Genomic DNA, 20809 nt, shown 5'->3' on the forward strand with positions numbered 1-20809 from the left:
CCAGCAAAATTTTACCAGTGATTAATGAAATTATTGGCGGCCTTTCAGTATTTAAATTTGAAAGCAAGTCCTTGCCATTGCAACTGGAAAGCTGAAGCTTTTTAAGTCAGGTCTGAGTCAGCAGAACCAGCTGAGTAACCAGGCATATCTGTTCTGAGGTAGCAGCAAAATAAACATTCGTGTTGAAAGTACATAAAAGGCCTGGCACGGAGGAAGGATCGCTAGGTTTCGACTTTTTTTCCCCCTCTCTGTTTTTTTTTAACAGTTGGAAAATTCTACATAATAAACCACAGGAAAAATAACTCCCTCCCGTAAGCTAACAAAGTTCACAGTATTGTTGAGCTTAAAATGTACTTTCTACTCTCTATTTGCAACAAATACTTTACCCGTGCGAAGTATTATTCCTGTGTCCCCTACTCTCCTTAACTCCCATCCTATATACTTCTGTTATTTAAACAATACAGATTTCAGCTTAGCATGTTTGACATCTTGCTGTGATGTTTTTTATCATTTAGTGATAAAAAGTCTGCGGTAAAATTTGGGCTTTTTATTCAGCTAGCAAGTTTCTGCAAAAGGAAGATCCCGGTCTCCAATCCTTTTGCTTTGCTTTCTGTGAAAAAGTTGTTGCGACAGGTAAAATAGTCAGATCAGATGTCCAAAACTTGTACTGTTCGTTAAAAGCCACTTAAAACTATAAAACATAAACCATTCTCCTTCCAAAGAAAATACCATTTGTAATATACAGGACCAGACCTGCTCTCAGGTGCAGTAGTGCAAATCTAAATTTAGTTTCATGTATTTTAAAGGAGTTCATCCACATTTAAATGCATATAAGTGCAGGCAGAATTTTTTTTTTTCTCATTCATCCTCAGGGTGCCTTCTGAGAAATTTGATTCAAGTTTAGACAGGCGGAGCAGAGCTACAGAAGAAAGCGCATCTCTCCGACTGCAGCATGTTATTTCATTACGCTAATCCATTCAAAAGCCTACCTTAAAATCTAATTTGGACAACTTCGAGGTAATAAAGGGAAAATGAAACCAGATATCTTCAACCCAAAGGGCCCAGATATGCAGTTAAGCATCGCTGGTAAATCGATGGGGTCACATAGGATTTACCATGGGGTCTGAGGGTAGCGACCATCACTGGCGATGAGTGTGCAACACCAATGTGTGTTGTGCCTCTGCTTCTACTGCTTTACTGCTTGCAATGTCTCACTCCACAAAAAATAAAATAAGAGTTGACTAGAGCCCACATGTCTATCCTGAATACGGATAACGGGAAATAACAGGATTAGTTCCCGAGTTTCGTGCCCGGTACAGAGGTACAAACATCTCACTTGACCTACATGTAACCCCACTTGACCTACACGACAACAGCCCTTCCCAGATATTTGTTTTTGTCCGGATGGAAAACATCCCCTAAACCTGTGACAACTAGAGGCTGTCTTCCCTGCTGAGATTTAGTAAAGCCACCAAAGCCTTCCCACCCAGCTCCTGCGCTGAAGCAGGAACGCAAGTGGTCCACCAAGAGGTCCACCAAGAACCTCAGCAAGCCTGCTGAAGTCCAGGGGGTGATTCCTGGTGGCTTCAACCACACTGTACAGCTGCGTGCTAACAGTTTCACCTGCTACCCCTGTCATGGAAATTAGCACAGCTGGGCATGAGTTTTTGGATGAAACTTCGGCTTTTTTAACTGGGGAAACACTCCTCTGCTGAGGCTGGAATGGTCAGGGTTTGTTCTGATCACACTTTTGTCAGGAAGAGCTTTGCCACTGCCGGGGCAGATTTTCTGGAGGAAACCTCTCCTCTGGGAGAAGGCCATGGTGGCAGGGATACGTGCCAGCCTGAGCTTCACTTGCCTTCCCCTCTCTCTGCTCCCACAAGCACCAAATGACACCGGCTTTGTCCTAGCACAGAAAGCAAGTGAACGCCAAAGCCTCCCTTTCTTGTTTCCTAGCCCACCGTAGCAATGAGCGGGCAGCTTAGTTCTAAATGCGTTGTGGGTTACAGCTTCTTCCAAGGGGACATGCTTCTACTGTGCAGCAGTGGATTCCAGGGACAGCATTGCTCCTCACCAATCTCTAATGAATGGCAGGTAGTTTTCACTTGTCTGCTAGCTTTTCCTTTGGCTTCTGTGCATTTTTTAGATAACATTTATGCACCTAGTTTCACTGATGGCGTAGTGTAAAAATGCATAAACACATGTCGTTTATCACAGCGTGATAAAATGAAGTCTCATTTAAGCAAATATTGGCTTGGAGGCCAACTTTCAGGCTAGTGCCAATCTTTTATAGTAGTCATAAACTCTGGCTTTTATAACTGATATGTTGACAAGCTCCTGCCTACGACAGCGAGCGTTACCAGCACAAACCGCTACAATCTGGAGTACTTTGCAATGCCTGGCATCAGTTGTTCACTGTACAACGTCAGCAGGTTACTCAATTAACAAGGCAGAAAATAGCTGTATAAAATCATTTAATGTGTTTCCAAATGGGTTGAGAAGATCTCCTGACTGCAAGCAGAAACGCTCGACTCGAGCGACACCTCACCTGCAGAGAACGTGAGCTGGATCTGCTCCTCGATAATCTCCAAGGCAATGAAGTCGTGCTTCTCGTTAAAACGCCCGTTGTAGAGGAGGAGAGCATTCCTCTCCCTGGTTGCAAACCTAGAATGCAGAGACGAGGGGTTAATTCATGCTTAATGGCTTATGAATTAAAGACTGATGGTCAAGTCACCCAGAAGAAAGATGGCGTTGTATTTAGCAGAAAAGCAAGCCTTTGAATCTTTCTTCAAACAGAAAATTATAAAATTGAGGAGTCAGCTGCAGGATAAATCTATTCTTTTTCAATCGACAGAGGCAAGCAAGATGGAAATTACAGAAATCTACTCTGCAGAGATCTTCTGCGGATGCTGACCCTCACAAGGGGTAAAATTAGGCAGACGCATGATGCAGCGTGAGTATCTGACACTCGCCAAACAGTAGCACTTACTACACTTTGCAAACAGTCCGAAAGCTAGAAAGCATTTTCACATCAAAGGGGGAATACTTGCTGTTTGCTTGCTGTCTAAATGCTAGAGGCTACAAGGAGAGTCATCAACTGATTAAAAAGACCTGATGGGGAGGCAAGGGGGAAAGAAAGATAAGAGTTACTTTAATAATGCCATGTAGACAATCAGGGTGCATCCATCAACAGGTCAGTCAACTGGAGGAAAGAAAATAAACACTTAAATGATTCCACTAAATCAGTGCCAATGGGTGTTTTTTGGTTTTATTTTTCTTGTGCTTCTAGTATGGGATGTATCACACCTTTCCTGCAGAAAAAGAGGCAACCCTACTTTTAAAAAAGCCTGGGTTTTTTTGTCAGCACAGAACTTTTTTTGCAAATTTCTGTGTGTTGTGTGCATTTTATAATTTTTAATTGAATCCTATTATCTTTGGGGATTTCATCTTTCACAGCTTTCATCTACTTAGAAATGAAAAAAAAAAATACATTTTACATAAACATTTTTACAAAGATTAATATTATATAAAGAGAGAAAGAGAGAAATCATGGGAATTTCTTGTGTTTCCAAATAGCAGTGTAGTTTGATTTTGTATCTTGAACTTCAGGAAATATGCCTCATTTAAATTAACCCACTTTTCCTACAAATGAATTGAATGCTGAACACAACTAATGAAAACCGCTTTCCACAGACAGAAGAAATGATTCTTGTGCCTGTCATGTCACGTCTACTAGCAAGACCCTCATGCGATGCAACAAAACCTGCATTCAGAGAACGTGAAAGAAGCAGTATTTTAGAACATCAAGGTCTGGTATTTGAAATAAAAAATTTCAAAACCAAAGAATATTTTTTAACAAAAGTTGTTTGTCAGACATATGTATGTTGTGGATCACACTGAGTAGAGACCTTTCAGAACCAGGAGCCTGAATTTGAGCTACATGGAAATGGGAATTTTTATTCCATACATTTTTTAGTATTCTTGAAGGAGAATGAATTGTTCTGGTTCAAAAAAAAGTAGTCAAAATTTTGACATTTCCAATAAAATACAAACTCCAAAGAATATCCGTTATAGTCCATTAAGATATTATACTACTGATTTGATTACTTTTAATCAGTTTTGAAATATATCTTTATTTCTAAATGTATTTAACATAATATAAAATAATATTATAGAAGTAAAAGGCAAACTAAATGAATTAAGACAATACCGTTGAAATATTTCAATATTATCAAAACACTGATCTGGTTTTCACTTTTTACCATCAAACTTTTCATCCAAAGGAGTACAGTTCCTGTAAGGCATTTCCCAAGAATGCATTTTTCAGTGGTTAACTGCTTCTTCAAAACTTTTTTGATCAGATCTATCCAGAATATATATGAGCAAAAGAAATGAGAATAATGAGTGATGCTTCTTCAGTGGGCAGAAAGACTTAGTTTGATCAGCAACAATAGGAACCTTAGTTCTGTTTCAATATATTTTTCTGATATGTTTACAATTCTCTACCATCATTTTAATTATTAAACTATTATTTATTAAACTATTAAATTATTAAGCTATTTTTTATATTTCTTTACTCCATGTGTGCTCAGTTCTATTCTTTGCCACTAGTCAAAAGCATCTTTTGTATCATACTAATAGTTAAAACACTACTGCTTTTGAACTTGCCTAGTTATCACCAGCCGGGGAAAAAAATTACTGTTTTTTAATAGACAGGGTATTTTTAATCTCAGGACATAGGAAACAAGACACTTTCTCAGAGAATTTTGAATAAATAGTGAGAAAACCTCTCCACTGACAGCGTCTCTTGGGGTGAATGAGTAGCAAGTGTTGGAAGGAAGCAAGGAAGACATATAATGTTGGGAGCAGAAAGACGTGCCTGGTCAGTACCCTAAATACTTTTTTAAGAAAATCACATTTTAGTTATGAGACCGGACAATGCAAACATCCTGCTCTTTGCCAGGAGTGGGTCATGAGTCACTGGAGGCTGAGGGAAGCTAGACACCCTGGGATTTTATGAATGCTCCCAAATCACAAAATATGTAATGGCAAATCGTTATCTAGTCAAACTGCTAATTCTTGCTTATCCTCACATAATGTTTTCCACCTGCACTGAAGGATAATAAAAGCCAAAGAAATAACAAGTGTAAATAAAAGTGAACTTCAGGTACGAAAAGCGAAATGTGTCATTATCCCAGACAGTGTGGGATGAACCCCATGATGGTCTAGACTTTTTAAGATCATACTGAGTGGACTGAATAGCGTTTAGCTCATGACTAAATATGCCATCTTTGGTTTTAAAGGCGGTGAAGAAACCCTGGTGTAAGCACTACCTTGCTACAGTAGTTTGCCATTTCTCAATAACCCCTACACAGAGCACTTGAGTCACTTTAACTTGAAACACGCTACACGTCAAAGGTCTCTTCCTGAAAGCCTGAAAAATGACACCATGTGGCTGTGGGGACAAGCCAAGGGTAGTGAAGGTAATTTATGCTGGCAGCCAGCCCAGACCACTCCTTTATACTCACTGTAGGTCCGACAAGTCCAACAGAGCCTTTTGCTCCTCAGCTTTTACGTGTACTTAGATCTGATGCTCTAAAACGATCTTCACAGACGCAACTCTTCATTGCCTTGTCTCATGTGCAAACCATGCCTGAGCTTTCTGATTTAACCAAAATGTCAAGATTCCACAAAATTTCAGACCTTAGGATTAAGGCAGATGAAGGATAAAATGGAAAGAAGCTGCCTGGCTCCTGACAGATGTAAAACACCAGGTAGCTGCTGGGTGCTGGATGGGACGTGTGCCTGGTGGTGCCCTCCCTGAGCATGTTCTCTGGACAGACGCACAAACACGTCTGTTGTTGCGGCTGTTGTTGTACCTATCAACAAATCCATGGCCTTGCCCTTGGGGGTCGGGGCTAACACATTTTGTGCTGTTTACTCCAGTCAACCGTGAGGGAGAACCAAAGGTTGATCCTGACCGGCTAAACCATGGGAAAGCGCAAACTCACACCCTCTCTGGAGAAGAGGCATGTGTGCACCTGGAGCTCTGGCTCCACGGTAGACAAGCTCTATGCCTGACCCAGGAAGCCTTCTCCAGAAGAGGGTTTCTTCCCCCGGGATGTGTGAGCTGGGGGAGGAGAGCCCTGGTCCACACAGCGCGGCTGCCATCATTGCTCCCCTCACCTCCTTGAGTGCCCCCATGGGAAAAGTGACAGCCAGCCCACGAGAAGACTGCCCAAGGTGGGGACATTGGGGCAGATGGGATGGGGATGAGGCTGGTTGTGCCTGGCAGCCAGGATGGGACCAGAAGCAGAAGCCGGGTGCAAAGGCCAAGAGGAGCGAGGCGAGGAGCTGGGACAGTTGGGGCTGTCCCAAGTCTGAGACTGGGAACCAGCAGAGAGCAAGGACCTGAGGAGGACCAGCCTGTGCTCAGCCACGGCCTGAGGAGACCAGGTCCTCTCACAGTCCGGGAAACAGGAGAGGGGAAGAGCGCTCCCAAAGAAGCAGCGTGAACTAGCAGCCTGCACCTGAAAGTCAGGAGGCCACAGGCACAACTAGAAAAACACCTGACACGCTCAAGAGGCGGCAAACCCACCACCCACCCTTGCGCCTCTCCAGCCGAGGGCTGCTGAGAGGTGGCCAGAGGCCCTGGTGTCCCCTCTCTCCATGCCATCACCCGGCGTTGCAGCAGAAGGAGGAGGTCGGGAGTTAGCACCTCAGTGGCATCTTCAGCAGGGCAGAAACCAAATGCTTTCAAACAGCACAATTGCGCCCCTCTCGCAGGAGTCACTGTCAGAAATACCCAGTGACCTCTACACACAGATAATTTAGTTGGTGACAATACTTAACAAACACCCCCTAAGTTCAAGCAGAGAAGCCACCAGCCACAGAGCCCTTCCCCCCTGGGACTTACATGAGGGAGACGGTGAAGTGGAAGCGCTGCCGCAGCCCCTTGAAGGTGATAAAAGACTGTGGTGGGAAGCTCCTGGTGGTCATCTCGCAGTATGGCCGCTCATATTCGCCTGGGGGACACTCGCACTTGAAGCCCCCGATGAGGAGGTTCACACAGGTTCCTCCGTTCTTACACACCCCTGGAGCACAGCGGCCAGAGCGAGCGTTCACCTCGCAGTACTCTCCTGCAAGGGGAGAAGCAGACGTCAGGGAAGGCAACACCTCACCGCAGCAGCAAGCTGTGACACTCAGCTACCCAAGTGTTTCTGATAAAGGCTAAGCTGCTTCCAAACTTCTGCACCTGACCCCCTCCGCAATCAAGGTATGAGCCTGTAATTGCAGGGGGGTAAGCATGCTGCATCATCTTTCAAGTCTGAATTTTCAGGGGGGTGCGGGATACGATTTGCTGAGCAATCCTCTTGCAAATATCCAAAAACGTTGGCCCCCATTTTTGGATTCCTTGGCCGCTTCCAGACCCGGTGATAAATATAAAGCTGGTGACAGATAGATCTACATGGGAGGAGGTAACACCACCAGTTAAAAACTTGCATGCTCCCTGTCAACCAAAATATGTGTAAATTGCTCCGGCATTTCACTATGGGTTGGAAATTGTGTAAACAGATAAGTGTTTGCACTTCGCCTCGAGTGGAATTTGGCTTTGCTGCCCATGGCAGCGGCAGGGCACGGCTGAGCTCGTGACAACACTCACAAAATGTTTATAGAAAGAATAAGCAGGATGTCGATGACATACGTATTGCTTCCACGTTTCCCCATGTATCCTGCAGGTGACAGCCATTTTCTGAACCTTTCAGAGATGTGTGCAGTAACTCCCTGCAGAAGTTACAGATTCTGTGTACCGCTTGCTGAAGCTGTTTTCCCCCCAAATGCTTTGACTTTATTCTATTCAAAAGTCTGTATCAAGATGTGTTAAATGCAAGTACTAAAGAATCAAGTGTCTTGCTTTGTATGTATGCCGTAATTTTTCCTGTGTTTGCCCAAAATCTGAGAGTGAATCACAGTTTAAAAAAACAATTTGTGATAATAATAATTTGTGATAGTAATAATTAGTGTTCATAATGTAGAGAGGATATCCACTTAAAAAATCTGCGGTTGGAACAAAAACAGCTGCTGAATTAATCATTGTACAGAAAGCTAAACCCTCTATGTGAGTTACTTAGTTAACATATATGCTTTGGCATGTGTCTTCCTAAGATATAAAGCGTGTTCAGATCCTGCACGTAAAATTGTTCAGAGAAATTGAAGATGACATATATAGTTGAATTTTACCCAGTAATAATGTCTGAGAAATAAATGTAGAGCAAAATGACACAACACAGGCAGCTGAAGGAATGAATACATTTGCAACAGTTCTATATTTGCATGATTACTTGCCACCAGATTATACAATTACATTAATTCAAGCACAGTTAAAACCGTGCAAATGCATTCCTGGAGGAAAGTAAAAGCAGCGGGAGCTGTGGGCAGTGACTCATAAACAAAGGCAAATTAAAAAGGAAAGTTTTGCTCCAGTTGCTGCTCCCACAGGTTCCCACACCAAAGCCGCCCGCGCCAGGCAGCAGGCTGCAGCCAGCAGTATTGCCACATCCAGACCTGGATCTGCGCCTCTTTTCTATGCCAGGCTGTAAACTGCAACGGTTTGCAGCTGGTTTAGCCACTGCCCCAGGTGTAGCGATCTCTGAGACAAAGTGAGGTGGACAGCCCAGCCATTTCGGCTCTCCAGCTTTGCTGCCTTTCTCTTCTCTCATCAACATCACGTGCCTTTCAGGCAGGTACGATGTACGCTGGCAAAACGCAGGACCAAACACAGGAGTGCCGTGATCATGCAGTCAGCCAACTGCATGCCCCATCCAGGTGGGCTCAGCTCCGGAGGACGGACCTCCGGCTCCGTGCTCCCCATGACGAGCAGAGCCATTGTACAACTGCCTCCTGACGAGCACATTTCTGGGTAACTCCTGGTGAGCAATATACTGGGGTGTTTCAGTGTATTTAAAAAGGATGTAATACAAAGCACAGGGGAGCTGAACATGTCTCTATAATAATAATTCTCACAGTTAACAAATTATGAAATAAATCCTTCCCATCATCCTACAGGGATTGCAAGCCAAAACCTCTGAAGTAATAAACCATATAGCTGAGAGTTCATCTCCGAGCTTGTGCTTAGAGCTTTTCTGATTCAGCACTGATATTCCTATATTCTCACTTCAACATATGAAGATGAAATGCTGTGAAAACCACTTGATAAATATCTTCCTGTTTCCATTTATTAACTGTGAGTACCAGGCAAGATTATGTGAATACACTCTCCTTGATACTTTAAAATGCTCTACAATGTGTTTCTTTTGGGAGAAACTGTATCTATCATCCAAGACAGAAAATTCCCTCAGTGTATTGGATATGCTGAACAAAGTGCACACACACATCAGATGCTCTAAGAGGACACTATAGAAAGCACTTCTTGATGATCCGCTGCACAAGCACAGCCAATCCCCCTTAAAACACACACATCTTGTGTACCAAAACTCTCAAAAACCTGGAAAAACACAATTCCTATAGAAAGACTAAACACAGGTTTGTTGCTTTAAAAAAAGTAGTAGGATATTTTGTGAAATAACTCTCCAACTCAGAGAGGAATGTAATCTTCCAGGCTTTCTGAAAACAGAATGATATATTTGGCAAAAGCAAATAACGCGCAGGCTTGAATACACAGGGAGAAAAAGGGAGCGAGCTGTAAGGAGAGATTCCTGGCACCTAGCACGCTGTGGAAATGCCATGGCAATACGGAGGCAAAATATAAAAGCCTAAGCTGGAAGTCATTGACGGTTCTATATTAATTCTGTGATATAACAAGAATGTATAGACCATTTGTTTAGACACCTATACAGGCACAAAACTATTTAAGAGAAAAGAACGCTTACAGAAAAGTTCTATTGAATTATGTTTATTACTCCTTTTCATTATGACGCTTAAAGAAGTAATTTAAAAGAATGTAGTTCAACTTTAAATAAGATCCTTTGTGCTATGTTCATTCAGCTGTAGCATCATTTGATGTCCCAGTTACTAAAATTATTCTGAATTCTCTTTAGTCTGTAATGTAAATGAGAACTGCATTTGATGCATATTCTTTGATGTTGAATTGTCATATTTTATGTATATTTACCAATATATTAAAATAGTGGTTTTGAAATCTCTACAGTAACTCCAAGACATCACTGTGCTTCAAGGCACAAAGGTCTACCAAGAAACTTGATAAATTCCTATTTACCCTTTTTTTCCAGAAGTAAAAAAAGTGCCTCAAATTACTTAGAAACATGGCATATTTGGCTTTATGAAGTAGCCATCTGAGCAAGTATTCGAAGCAGGGCTTTGATCAGGAGCACCTAACCCCTTTTGGCCACACAACACACCTTTGTGTGGCTCTTGGGCTTGTCACTTCCAAGGGCGGCCACCTCATCCCGGAGACATTGCTGTCCCACAGCACTGCCCTGCGGGAGCTTTGAGGCACGGCCTGAAAAGCGCCCTCAAAATTTGAACTGAAGCCTGCATGGACTTGAAGGATGGGCTGGTTGCTGGCTGGAGCCGGAGTCAGAAGGCCCTAAGGGAAGAGCTACTTGAGGAGCTGAAAAGGAAGGGATCTGCATCCGCCAGCCTTCGGGATGAAAAGCGCCTGTGTGCCTGCTCGCAGCTGAAGGTCGGAGGGCTGGGACGTGCTGTCTGAGGGGATGTCTTGCAGTCTGGTGGGAAAAAATAGTACAGAAGGAGGGAGAGCTGCTGTGCAGCGAGGGTCTGGAGGGGCTCGGGTGATAAGAGCACAGCCCAGATAGCCGCCGCACACAGCCTGGGGATGGTCTGCGACACTGGCGATGCCGGCATAGCTCACCCCCTCACCCAGCCCGTGAAACTCCCCTTTGCTCCTCACAGCATTCCCTTTGCTAATATAATTTCATTTTTCACACTGACCAGCATTTTAGGAATCACTTAAAAAAATAGTTATATACCACAGCTCTGTGGAATCCAAGCAGGAGACAGGACGCTTAGTCCCTCCAGCTGCTAAATCTAAAGCATGCACTGCCAGATAACATGGGCCATGGCTGCCTGTTATCTGCTGGGAGATTCTTGGGCTTTGAAAACATCCTGGCCCAAGCCAGCAAACAGTTTACTGTTACAGGATAGTAGCTGATCTTACTTGCTCTCAATTAATATTGATGACTCTTAAAGCAACAAGTCCTGTGGCTTTTACACAGCCCTTTAGGTAATGCTTCCTGGCTTTAAAGCCCTTGAGATCACAACGTCATAGTTGCTTTCGACACTGCTTCCTCCTCTCAACCATCATATATGTCTTCTCCAATTTTAGGACTAACTTTACAAAGACGTTAATCATAAAATTTCTCCTATTAATTTTATGTAAGTGAGGACACCACAATACCAGGTGTAACACAATTATGGTTATATTTATATATTTATTGGAATAAATACAGAATTACTCTACACTTCAGTTTACTGCAATGTGTTGCCACAATATCCCTGTTTAGGGACTAGTCCTCAAAAATTTGTACTATTCTCTGATTGTTTTCAACTGAAATACTACATTAAATATATATTTACATGAAGCAGCAGACCTGCACTGATGTTCTTGGGTTTTTTTTCCAGTTTCCCTAGACAAATGTTAATTTTTCACTCAGTATCTGTAATTGTTTGACTTGAACTGATTCTTCTCTCCTTTCCTCCATCCTGCCATTTGCTCTAGATACATATTAATCTTCTTCTCCATGTTTGTACTTGCTTCACCAGAACGGAAAACATTTTGAAAAGCTGATTTAAGCAGCCAGCCTAAAATGATGTACTTTAAAGTGGAAAGGAGAAACAACAAGAAATAGGGCAACTAAATTCTTCAAAGAATTCCCATTGACCCATTGCCCTCATAAAGAACCAACTATCATTAAAAATGTATTTGCTGTCTTGCATATTATGGGAAAATCAATCCTCCTTTTCCTCTAGTAACTAAGCCGCTACTAACCTTAAATGACAATTGGCACTAAAGCAATCAGTGCACTAAATAATAAGAAGGTTGTTAAAAACAAATTAGCTGCGGAATCAGCCTGGAAATCTCTACTGGGACAAGAGATAAAGAGGTTGGGATGCAACGCACCCACTTTAGGGGTGGTTTCACCATAGTTTAGGCTGAGTGGGAGTTACCATAGTCCCCTCCTTTCCCCAAACTCGTTGCACTTTCCTCCCCCTCCCTTGTGTTGGCATTCATGTAATCCTGCCGTTGACTGATTTGTGGAGCTAAGATGGCAAAACACCATTCATTTATTTATTGTAGGGTTAGTGATCTTCTGATTAGGTCCCTCCCAGGACTGATGGGATGAATAGCACAGCAGGCACAAGGGAAGGAGGCAGGACCATGCACCCAGGAATAAGAATGAAGGAATGGTCTTAGAAAGGTTTAACTGCTATGGAAATACAGCTGTAAGCCATTTTAGATGGCTCATGTGTGAGTGTAGTGGCTCATGCTTGACTTAAGTGAACTGAATCCACACCTTCAGTGGATACCCACCTCTCTCCACTGACTGTGCAGGGATGTACTGCAGGAAGATTTGTCTAAAACGTAGGCGCAAGTCAAACAATAAAAATGAATATTGGATTTTGCTCATAAAGGGAAATTCATTACTTCAGTGGCTCTGTGGTGCATGAGCCTACACTCAGAACCAAATGGGAGAAGTCAGCCTCACCTCCCAGCAAATGCCACTTACCAATGAAACATTATACAAACAAACAAAAAAAAATCTACTGGTTTTATGAGAGAAGTTACCCAGCAAAAGTAACCAAGTCATTCTGAATGAAGGAGAAGCTGGATCAAATAGAAATTAGAAGCCGTTGGTGTACTAGTGACTGTGGTTAATTAGGGGATGACTATATTTATGTACTATTTTATGCAGGTAACTCAGAAGTGCTATTTGAAGAGCAGAGGTAAAATCTGGGTCCCTTAGAAATCAATGGCCAAACCCCTACTGCCACTTCAGAGAGGCCGTGCAGACGCATTCGTTAGACTTAATACTGGCACTGATGGTTGTCACTTTGTGAGGTTTCCACATTACGCTGCTACTTTGGTCTTTCCTTTTACCTATTCATTTATGTTTTTAGAATTGGGACTGATCTAGGAAAATTAAAATCAGCCCCAACCCTCTTACAGTGAGAAACACCAGCTTAAGGTCCACTTTGGGGTCTCCCTCCTCCCCTTCTGCTTTCTGCTCCCTTTGCTGCTTTCTGCACTGTAAGGGCATATTACGAGAAACAGGCTAAAGCAAAATAGTACATAAATACATAAACACACGCAAGCACACACCACACATGGAGACGTACGCTTACACTGTTCAGGACTAAATCCCAGTGACTCGTAATGACAGCTGTCCTCTGTAATTTAAGTTGCTAACTGTTCCTGATTTAACAAGATGTATTTGCAAGAGAGTAACCTGAATTTAAAACACTAAGCAAAATAACAACAAAAACATTCCTTTCACACACTATATATATAGCTTGCCAAGTAGCTCTCTGAGGTGATAGATAGAAAACCATCCTGTAATAAGATACTCAGGAAATCACCGTTTTATCTCTGGATCTAGTTTAATTTTTCTGCAGACATAAGCATTAAGCTCTGAGCTGGTGGGAAGAGAGCGTGCAGAACTACCGGTGCTTTCTCAGCTATGTATCATCCCTCTCTACCATCACCCTTCTCCCTTCCATGTGCCTTCTTCCACAAAGAATGCCTTCTGGGCATCCTTGATAACTCACAAATCAGATTTCCAAAAATCATGAGACTGGGCTAAATAAAGGTCATGAGATCTTTAATCATGAGATGCTGCAAAATAATGAACATGGGAGGCTTTTAATTTTCTTTTATTTGCCTCTGAAGCTGCAGGTGACATCTGCTGGCCCCAAGGCGTGTGAGAGCTCTTGGTGCTCAAATTCCAGTCCAAAACACATGACCAAAACCAGCTGCTCTGAGGGAGCTTCCATTCCCACTCCCACCCCAACAGGAAGATGCTACTTGACCCTTCCCAGCTTTTCTTCCCACCAGGGTCCTTGGGGACAGCATCTGCACCCTGGCTGTTCCGGGGTCCTGCAAGCTCCTGGGAGGAGGACGGCCACAATGAAAAACTCCCCTGGCCAAACAGGCAAGGGACCAGGGCCAGGACCCCATCCCGCCTCCTGATCCTTCCCCACTAGCAACCAAGCTAAACTGGATTTTACAAAAGCAAAAGCAGGGAAAGCTCAGGTCTCTATCTCTCAAGCTGCTTCGGGCTGTGCCCGCATATGCACTGCACACGCAGAGCAGCCACTGAAATGGTACCTGGCCCCTCGCCAGTCCAAAATCAGGCCCAAGATCCTACGCGCAGCACCACTATGAGCAAAGATGTTCCTCTTCTCGCCTCCTCCCTTTCCTTGGTCACAAAACAAAGCAAAACAAAAAACACCCTGCAGGGATGGGTGGATGGATGATTTGGGATTTGGGTTTTTTTTGTGTTTTTGCATTTAAATGAGAAGGAATAATTGGGAAAAAAAAGAAACAATACTGAGGAGGATTAGTGATATTTGGGGCACATCTGTTGGAGAAATGAATTAGTCTGTGGATTCCAGAAATTATGAGCATGTTCTCAAGATGATATATGGTCAATTTGAATGGTCACTGGACCTTGTCCTCCCATGCAACTTCCACCAGTGCTGGCAGGAACAGAGCACAGACAAAAGTCACGACTGAGTCTTTAATACCTGTGCTCTCTTCCTCGTATATTTGTTGAGGATTAAAAATTCTCAGTCATTAAGCTTCCACTCTGTCTACACCAGATAGCTCGCCTTTCACCTTCCAGCAATGAGGCCAGGAGTGGTACGAACACCAGAAGCACTACCAACACTTACCACAAGTATTGCAATTTTTTTTCCTGTAGCGCTCTGATGAGCAAAGAGCCAGACACTACAGTAAAAAAGAGGTGCACGCAACGTGCCTGGCTTCTCCCCGCCGCCAGCTCCCATCGCACCAGATATAATCACCCCCAGGCTTCTGAGGAAATGTTGAGGAAAAGCACTTTTTTGGAATGTGTTAGATGTGGTGGAGGAGAACAAGAAATAAAACATCCATGCTTTCAGCCTGCCACAGCTACCTACCAACAATTTTTGCTCTATGGGATCCAACAGCTAATTTCTTAATGTCTTAATCTTTACTCTTGGCTGATTTTACAACTATCTCTAAGCTCTGTAAATTGTTGAACCATTTGTTGCAATGTACAGTGCCCTCACAAGGTGTCATCTCCCTCTGCATTTGACCTGTAGGTTAAAGCTTTAGACACCTTTTTAGGTTCTGTCTCTCACCCAGGACTATACACAGCACAAATCTACACAAGAGAAAAAAGAAACACACCAAAATTTCCAGTTTATGTTGAGTTCTGTGGCAGGTTTATATGTAAGACAATTTATCATAATGCAAATCGCACTTATTTGGGATAAGATATGGTGATGAAGCAGTGCCTTTCATTTTCAAAAGCCTAAGCTTTATCTCTGGATATATTTAGTAGGGGGAAAACATTACTGTAGATGTCAAAGATAAAACCCAAATTCGGTTATGCCATTGTGTCTGCAATTTGCATTATGTCTTACTTGGAATAAATCTCTTCCCTAAAATCCCACCTTAAAACCAATGAGAAACCTGGAGGTGTAAGAACAAAACGCATCTCTGCATAACGTACTTATACTCATTTACAGAGGAATATCCCTCCCTCCATTTATTTTTAAGAGAAACAATCATCCTCTACATTTACTATATATACATCTGATACTATTTTTTTTTTCTCTGCTCTCTGTGCCCCTTGATTCATCTCCAGGAGTGTTACTTGAGGAGGGGCACATGGAAGGAACTGAAGGCTGGAGCAGGCACCGCGGCTTGCAGGACATGTTCCCTTAGGGACAGCCTTTGCAGTCTGGTCCGTATTTGCATCCCTGCGCACCTGCAGGCACTTCAGCATGGGAACGAGCTGCCATGCCTAGTTCTCATCTCCTTCCACGGGCAGCAGTGAGAAGGAAAAAGGGCACTCATAGACTCAGTGTGCCTCTGCTGAGATGACAAAAAAGACTATTTCATCAGGCAAAGTTGCAATTTTTACTGGGCACTGAATGCCACCACTGGCACCGTTAATTCCCCAAGGCTGTTGTTCCACAGGCCGTTGTGGCCTCACACCAAGCTTTTCAAAAGACATTAAACTATTTACGTGGATGAGGAAAGCAAGCAAGGCGTGGTGGCTGTGCCAGGGGTGTGTGTGCAGTAATATCTTTTATCAACAGGAACTCAGGAGTTGGAAAACCAGACATGCTTTCAGGCACCGTCAGGCATCCCGCTCACTTTCAGCTTTGTTTCCCTAAGCTGCTTTCCACCGAGGAAGACACCAAAGGGCTGCAACTCCCAGTTCCCAAATTTGTAGGGAAGGGGAAAGGTCTAGCACTTATTTTTCAGCAAGTTAACATCTTGAAGCAGTTGAAAAAGGGAACATACCTGCAAATAATTGACCTCAGAAAGACAGGAAGAAAGAAAAGGGCTCGGGAATATGGGAAAAAGGAGTTCAGGGTCTCCCTTTCAATGGCAAACATCACTGTTTTCTTTAGAAGAGTCCAGCCCTTATTCCACTAAGATCCTGTTTAATTTTCTCCATGTAGCTGTTACAGACTTGATGTTTCGGCTCAGAACAAGAGACAAAGCACAGGAGAAACCATCTGCCCTGGTCCCCAGCAGCCCACTGGGATTAACTGCACAAGCAGCTAACTCTGCACACCTCCATTAAAGGAAGACTGGCGAGAGCCTGCATTTTGTGTTTTCCATAAATCAGAAGTTTTCACAGGAAAATCTCACTCTCACATCTTCTGCATAATCCAACGCTATGGTAAAAATGATGGCATTTAGAAACAGGCAGGCCTCAAACCAAATCATGCTCCTTAAGGTCCTAGGTTGTCCCAGAAACTCTGGTGGAAAGAAGCATAATGGCCAATTAGTGAGAATAATTGAAGAGAAGCCATAAAATATTAATAAAGCAACTGAAAAACATGCTTAAAGTAAATCTACTATTGTAATTACATCTTAGGAGGCTAGGATTTCAGAGCTTTATATTTTCATTTTATATGAGAATTACTAGGTTAAAAGGAAGTTATACTTAAAAGTACTGTATAACTGTATTGTAGATCGTAGGAATTCAGAGGTTTTGCTTGACAGGGTAGATAGAACTAGCAAAACCAATCTGATGCTCATCAAATTTCCGTTATTATACACTGAAGGCAAATTTTGAAAAAATCAAAAATGCCCCTTTGCTTGTCAAATTAAAAGGATTAGTGTTAAAAAGATAATCCCATAATCTTATGTTTTGGTAGTCTCAAAAATATTTCCTACATAGGTCAGTAAACATAAACTGAAAACAAAAAGCTACTTAATCAGGGAAACTGATTTTTCTTAATGACTCTTGAAAAAGTCATTGTAATGTCTCACACAACTCACAGAAAATCTCAAAATCAATGTATTTTTAAATCTACAGAATAGGTAGAATTTAAAAAGTTACTAGAAATTAAACAGACTCATCAAAAATGAATCCAGCCAGCTTCCACAACTTGTACTCAACTCTTGTTACAACAGTTTAGTAGATTAAAATTCAGCCTTTGTGTAAAATATGGTTTCATTTTAAAGTCACTTTAAATGATTACCGTCTTGTTAGAGTTAATATACTTTATTGTGTCATCTAGATTGTGTTTAATTATTAATATAAGACACTCATCTTCATAATAAAGTTTCTTAGAATATGCACATCAGTGTGATGACCCCTTGAACCTGGGTGGCCCTATCTAATTAAAATATGCTTTTAAATTATTGTATTGGAAAATGCTGTTTAATAACTCTCATATGCTTAGCTATGGAGAATTTGAGAGACAGCCTGAAGTATCTTCATCTTGATCTTTAGAAACTGAAAATTCAGGCCAATGACTGCTCGGGAAGTTGTGATTTGGGAGCACCGTACAGTGCGGGTTGCAGAACAAAACCTGCCCCAGGAGGAGCAGGGGCTGGGATGCAGGCACTGAACCATGATGCTCTAAACAAAAGAGCATTTGCAACAACAATGAAGTTGTGGTTCCCACCATGCTCGGCACAACTGTATTGCAGAACTGCAATTATCTTGATGTTCAAGGCCAAGTGCCTCAGTCTGGTGCTCATCTGTCGAAACTTTCAATCATCACAACACAAAGAACAGACACACAAGAAACTACTTTATATTTTTTCCTCCTTAACAGGACATTATCCCGATACCCTCATCTCTGCACCCAACCGTCCTTCCTGCCACCTTCCTGTTGTTTATCTACTGATGGAAAGAAAAATGTCTAACTTGGGAATTATAAATATGTACAGAAGCCCCATACGTTCTTCATAATTCAGTTTTACTGAATCGTAAGGGGGCTTCCTAGTTTTGTTTCCCAGTGTTGTAGGGGGCTTCCCTGTTTTGTTTCCCAGTTTTGTATTTATAGCCAGGAGAAAAGGAGCCCAGTTACCTTGTTCCCTGGAAGTTAACTTTCTTTTTTTGTTTTGGAAGATCTAAAATATTTAATTCCAGCCTTCCTGGAATTTCTTTTTTTAGCCTTTACCTCTGATATGCTGTGAACATTGTGAGGGGCTTTCCAGAACATGACGCACATTGAAAAAAATACTATCTCATTATGATTTTATCTTCTCCACAAATAACTTAAAGGCAAGTTGTTGGGTTTTTTTACTCCTCCTTTCTCTTCTCCTTTTTCCCGATCTGATTTGTTTTCAGTGAGGAAAAAACAACCAAGACACCTAGCCATTGGCAAAAAACCCCACTTAAAGGGTAGTCTAATATATGGGCTATTTTGACGCTTAGCAAGTGTATGTTTGGGTGTATTAGAGCGCATTTGTGTGGCTTAAAATTTTATCCAGCTAACCTTTCTGACATTAAACTATGAGAAAAACCCGCAAGTCTTACGTTACACAAGGCTTAACTTGGCTAAATTAATAAAAACACAGTTGTAAACTATGGTCACAGAGAAGTTGGCCATTGTTTAATAAACTGCTGTTTAAAATATTTTAATTAAAACAAATCTCAGTGTGTGTAGTTTCTCTTAGATCAGTGTTCTGCCATGCATATATATGTTCACAATTATGACAGTGTGTGGGAATTTAGCTATGTCAGTGAGGAGGGTTTTTTTTTTTACATGTACCTATAAAATTATAGTATCAAATAGCTCCACTTCATGTAATTATGCTCCACCTTCCACTTTTTTTTTAGTTATACCAATGAAGATAAGCAAATGCATTATAACAAAGGTTTTCAAAAAGCCTGGGAGAATTGCGACTCCCATTTAGGTGTGGTAACAGAAATCTCATCAATGTAAAACCAGGAGTACAAGTCAAGAGCTTAAAAACTGCTGAAAATTGACGGAGCAAGATCATTCAAAAAGAAATATATGTACAACAGGTTAAAGACAATAAAAGAGATTTCACATATGCTAGAGCAAAGGGAATCCTAAATTTAGACTGGTCCGTTGTTAACCAGAATGCCAATAGGAAACCCGAGGTGCTCAATACGTGTATCTCTCCCATTGAACACCACTAACCGATAAGGTCATACTCAGAGGACATTTTCTTGCCAAGAGGAAGGAAGGAGAGGTCAGGTGCCAGAGGTAGGCAGGTACCCACGCCAGGTTAGCAGTCTGCCTTGCTCATGTAAAGCCAGCTGCCTGACAGCAAACACGAGCTTAGCTTGGCACGGTTTCAGGGTCAAATGTGTTGTTTTCACATCAGGGATTTGACAAGATTTGACTTTAATGAAAGAGACTGAAGCCAATGTTAGCCATGGCAGGGGATTTGGACTAGGTGATCTTCAAAGGTCCCTTCTAACCCAAACCATCCTATGACCCTATGATTATACCTGGCCATTAGGGCTCAATAGTAAACACCTACATTGTAGAAGAGCTGGGGCAGCACTTGTTCAACAGCAGCAACGCCGTCATGCTGCAGTGTGCGCTTGCAGGCCTCTCATGTCTGCAAGCTCTTTGACTTCATACCGTACAGCCCCCAATTAAGAACCTACTTTCTCCCCATATTGTAACGTAATCTAACAGACATCAATGGCATCAATAGCAAGTAGGTGTAAAAATGTAACTGTAAGCATGGAACCATCCTCAAACAGGTTATTGCCCAAGTTCTTTGGATGCTGAATTTTAGCTAAATGCTACTTAAAATTATCAACAACGGGAGAGAAAGTGTAAAATCATCAGTAATAAACTCTGCAGGTGACAAATAAGGGGAGTGGGTAAATTAAGAGAAGAACAGGCCAGCCACACAGCCATCTCAAGGAGAAGCAAAAGATGAGCTGTAATCAGCAAGGAGGATTTCCTAGACCCTGAACTGTTTGGAAGAGCTGAACTCATAAGTATATTGGAGACGAACTTCTAAGGTAGCTTCTGAAGCCAGGGCTAAGTGACTATAATGCTGTGTGATCTGCTGCTTGCTTTTACAAAGCACGGTGGGAGCACCTGATAAGAACAGAAGTCTTGTCAAACAATTCTAAAACTGATTAAAAAGAACACACACAACATTAAGTCTGTAGCTAGGTTTCCACATGACAGCAGAGGACTTTGATCAGTGCAAGTATTTCCACGGGCAAGGAGGGTAAGACGCGAAGCTCCAGAAGAGGCATCTGAACCCCCGGCACTTACAGCAGTACAGCTGAATCAAAGATCCTACATGCAGCATCTCGGGGTGGGGGGCAAGGGAGGGCTCATACATGATTGG

General features: G+C 42.3%; 1 protein-coding gene across 6 annotated transcripts in view; it reads right to left on the bottom strand.

Annotated features, from left to right (window-relative positions):
• Positions 1-20809, bottom strand: part of CELSR1 (cadherin EGF LAG seven-pass G-type receptor 1) — a 179480-nt gene that overhangs the window by 76782 nt on the left and 81889 nt on the right. For all 6 annotated transcript variants that reach the window (XM_076328940.1, XM_076328944.1, XM_076328959.1 and 3 more), the window contains exons 3-4: positions 6917-7139; positions 2549-2664 (exon numbers count right to left, since the gene is read on the bottom strand). In XM_076328940.1, coding sequence (XP_076185055.1) covers positions 2549-2664; positions 6917-7139 — 339 coding nt within the window. The remainder of the gene's footprint in view (positions 1-2548; positions 2665-6916; positions 7140-20809) is intronic.

This window comes from Aptenodytes patagonicus, chromosome 1, assembly GCF_965638725.1.
Source record: "Aptenodytes patagonicus chromosome 1, bAptPat1.pri.cur, whole genome shotgun sequence".
NCBI lineage: Eukaryota > Metazoa > Chordata > Aves > Sphenisciformes > Spheniscidae > Aptenodytes > Aptenodytes patagonicus.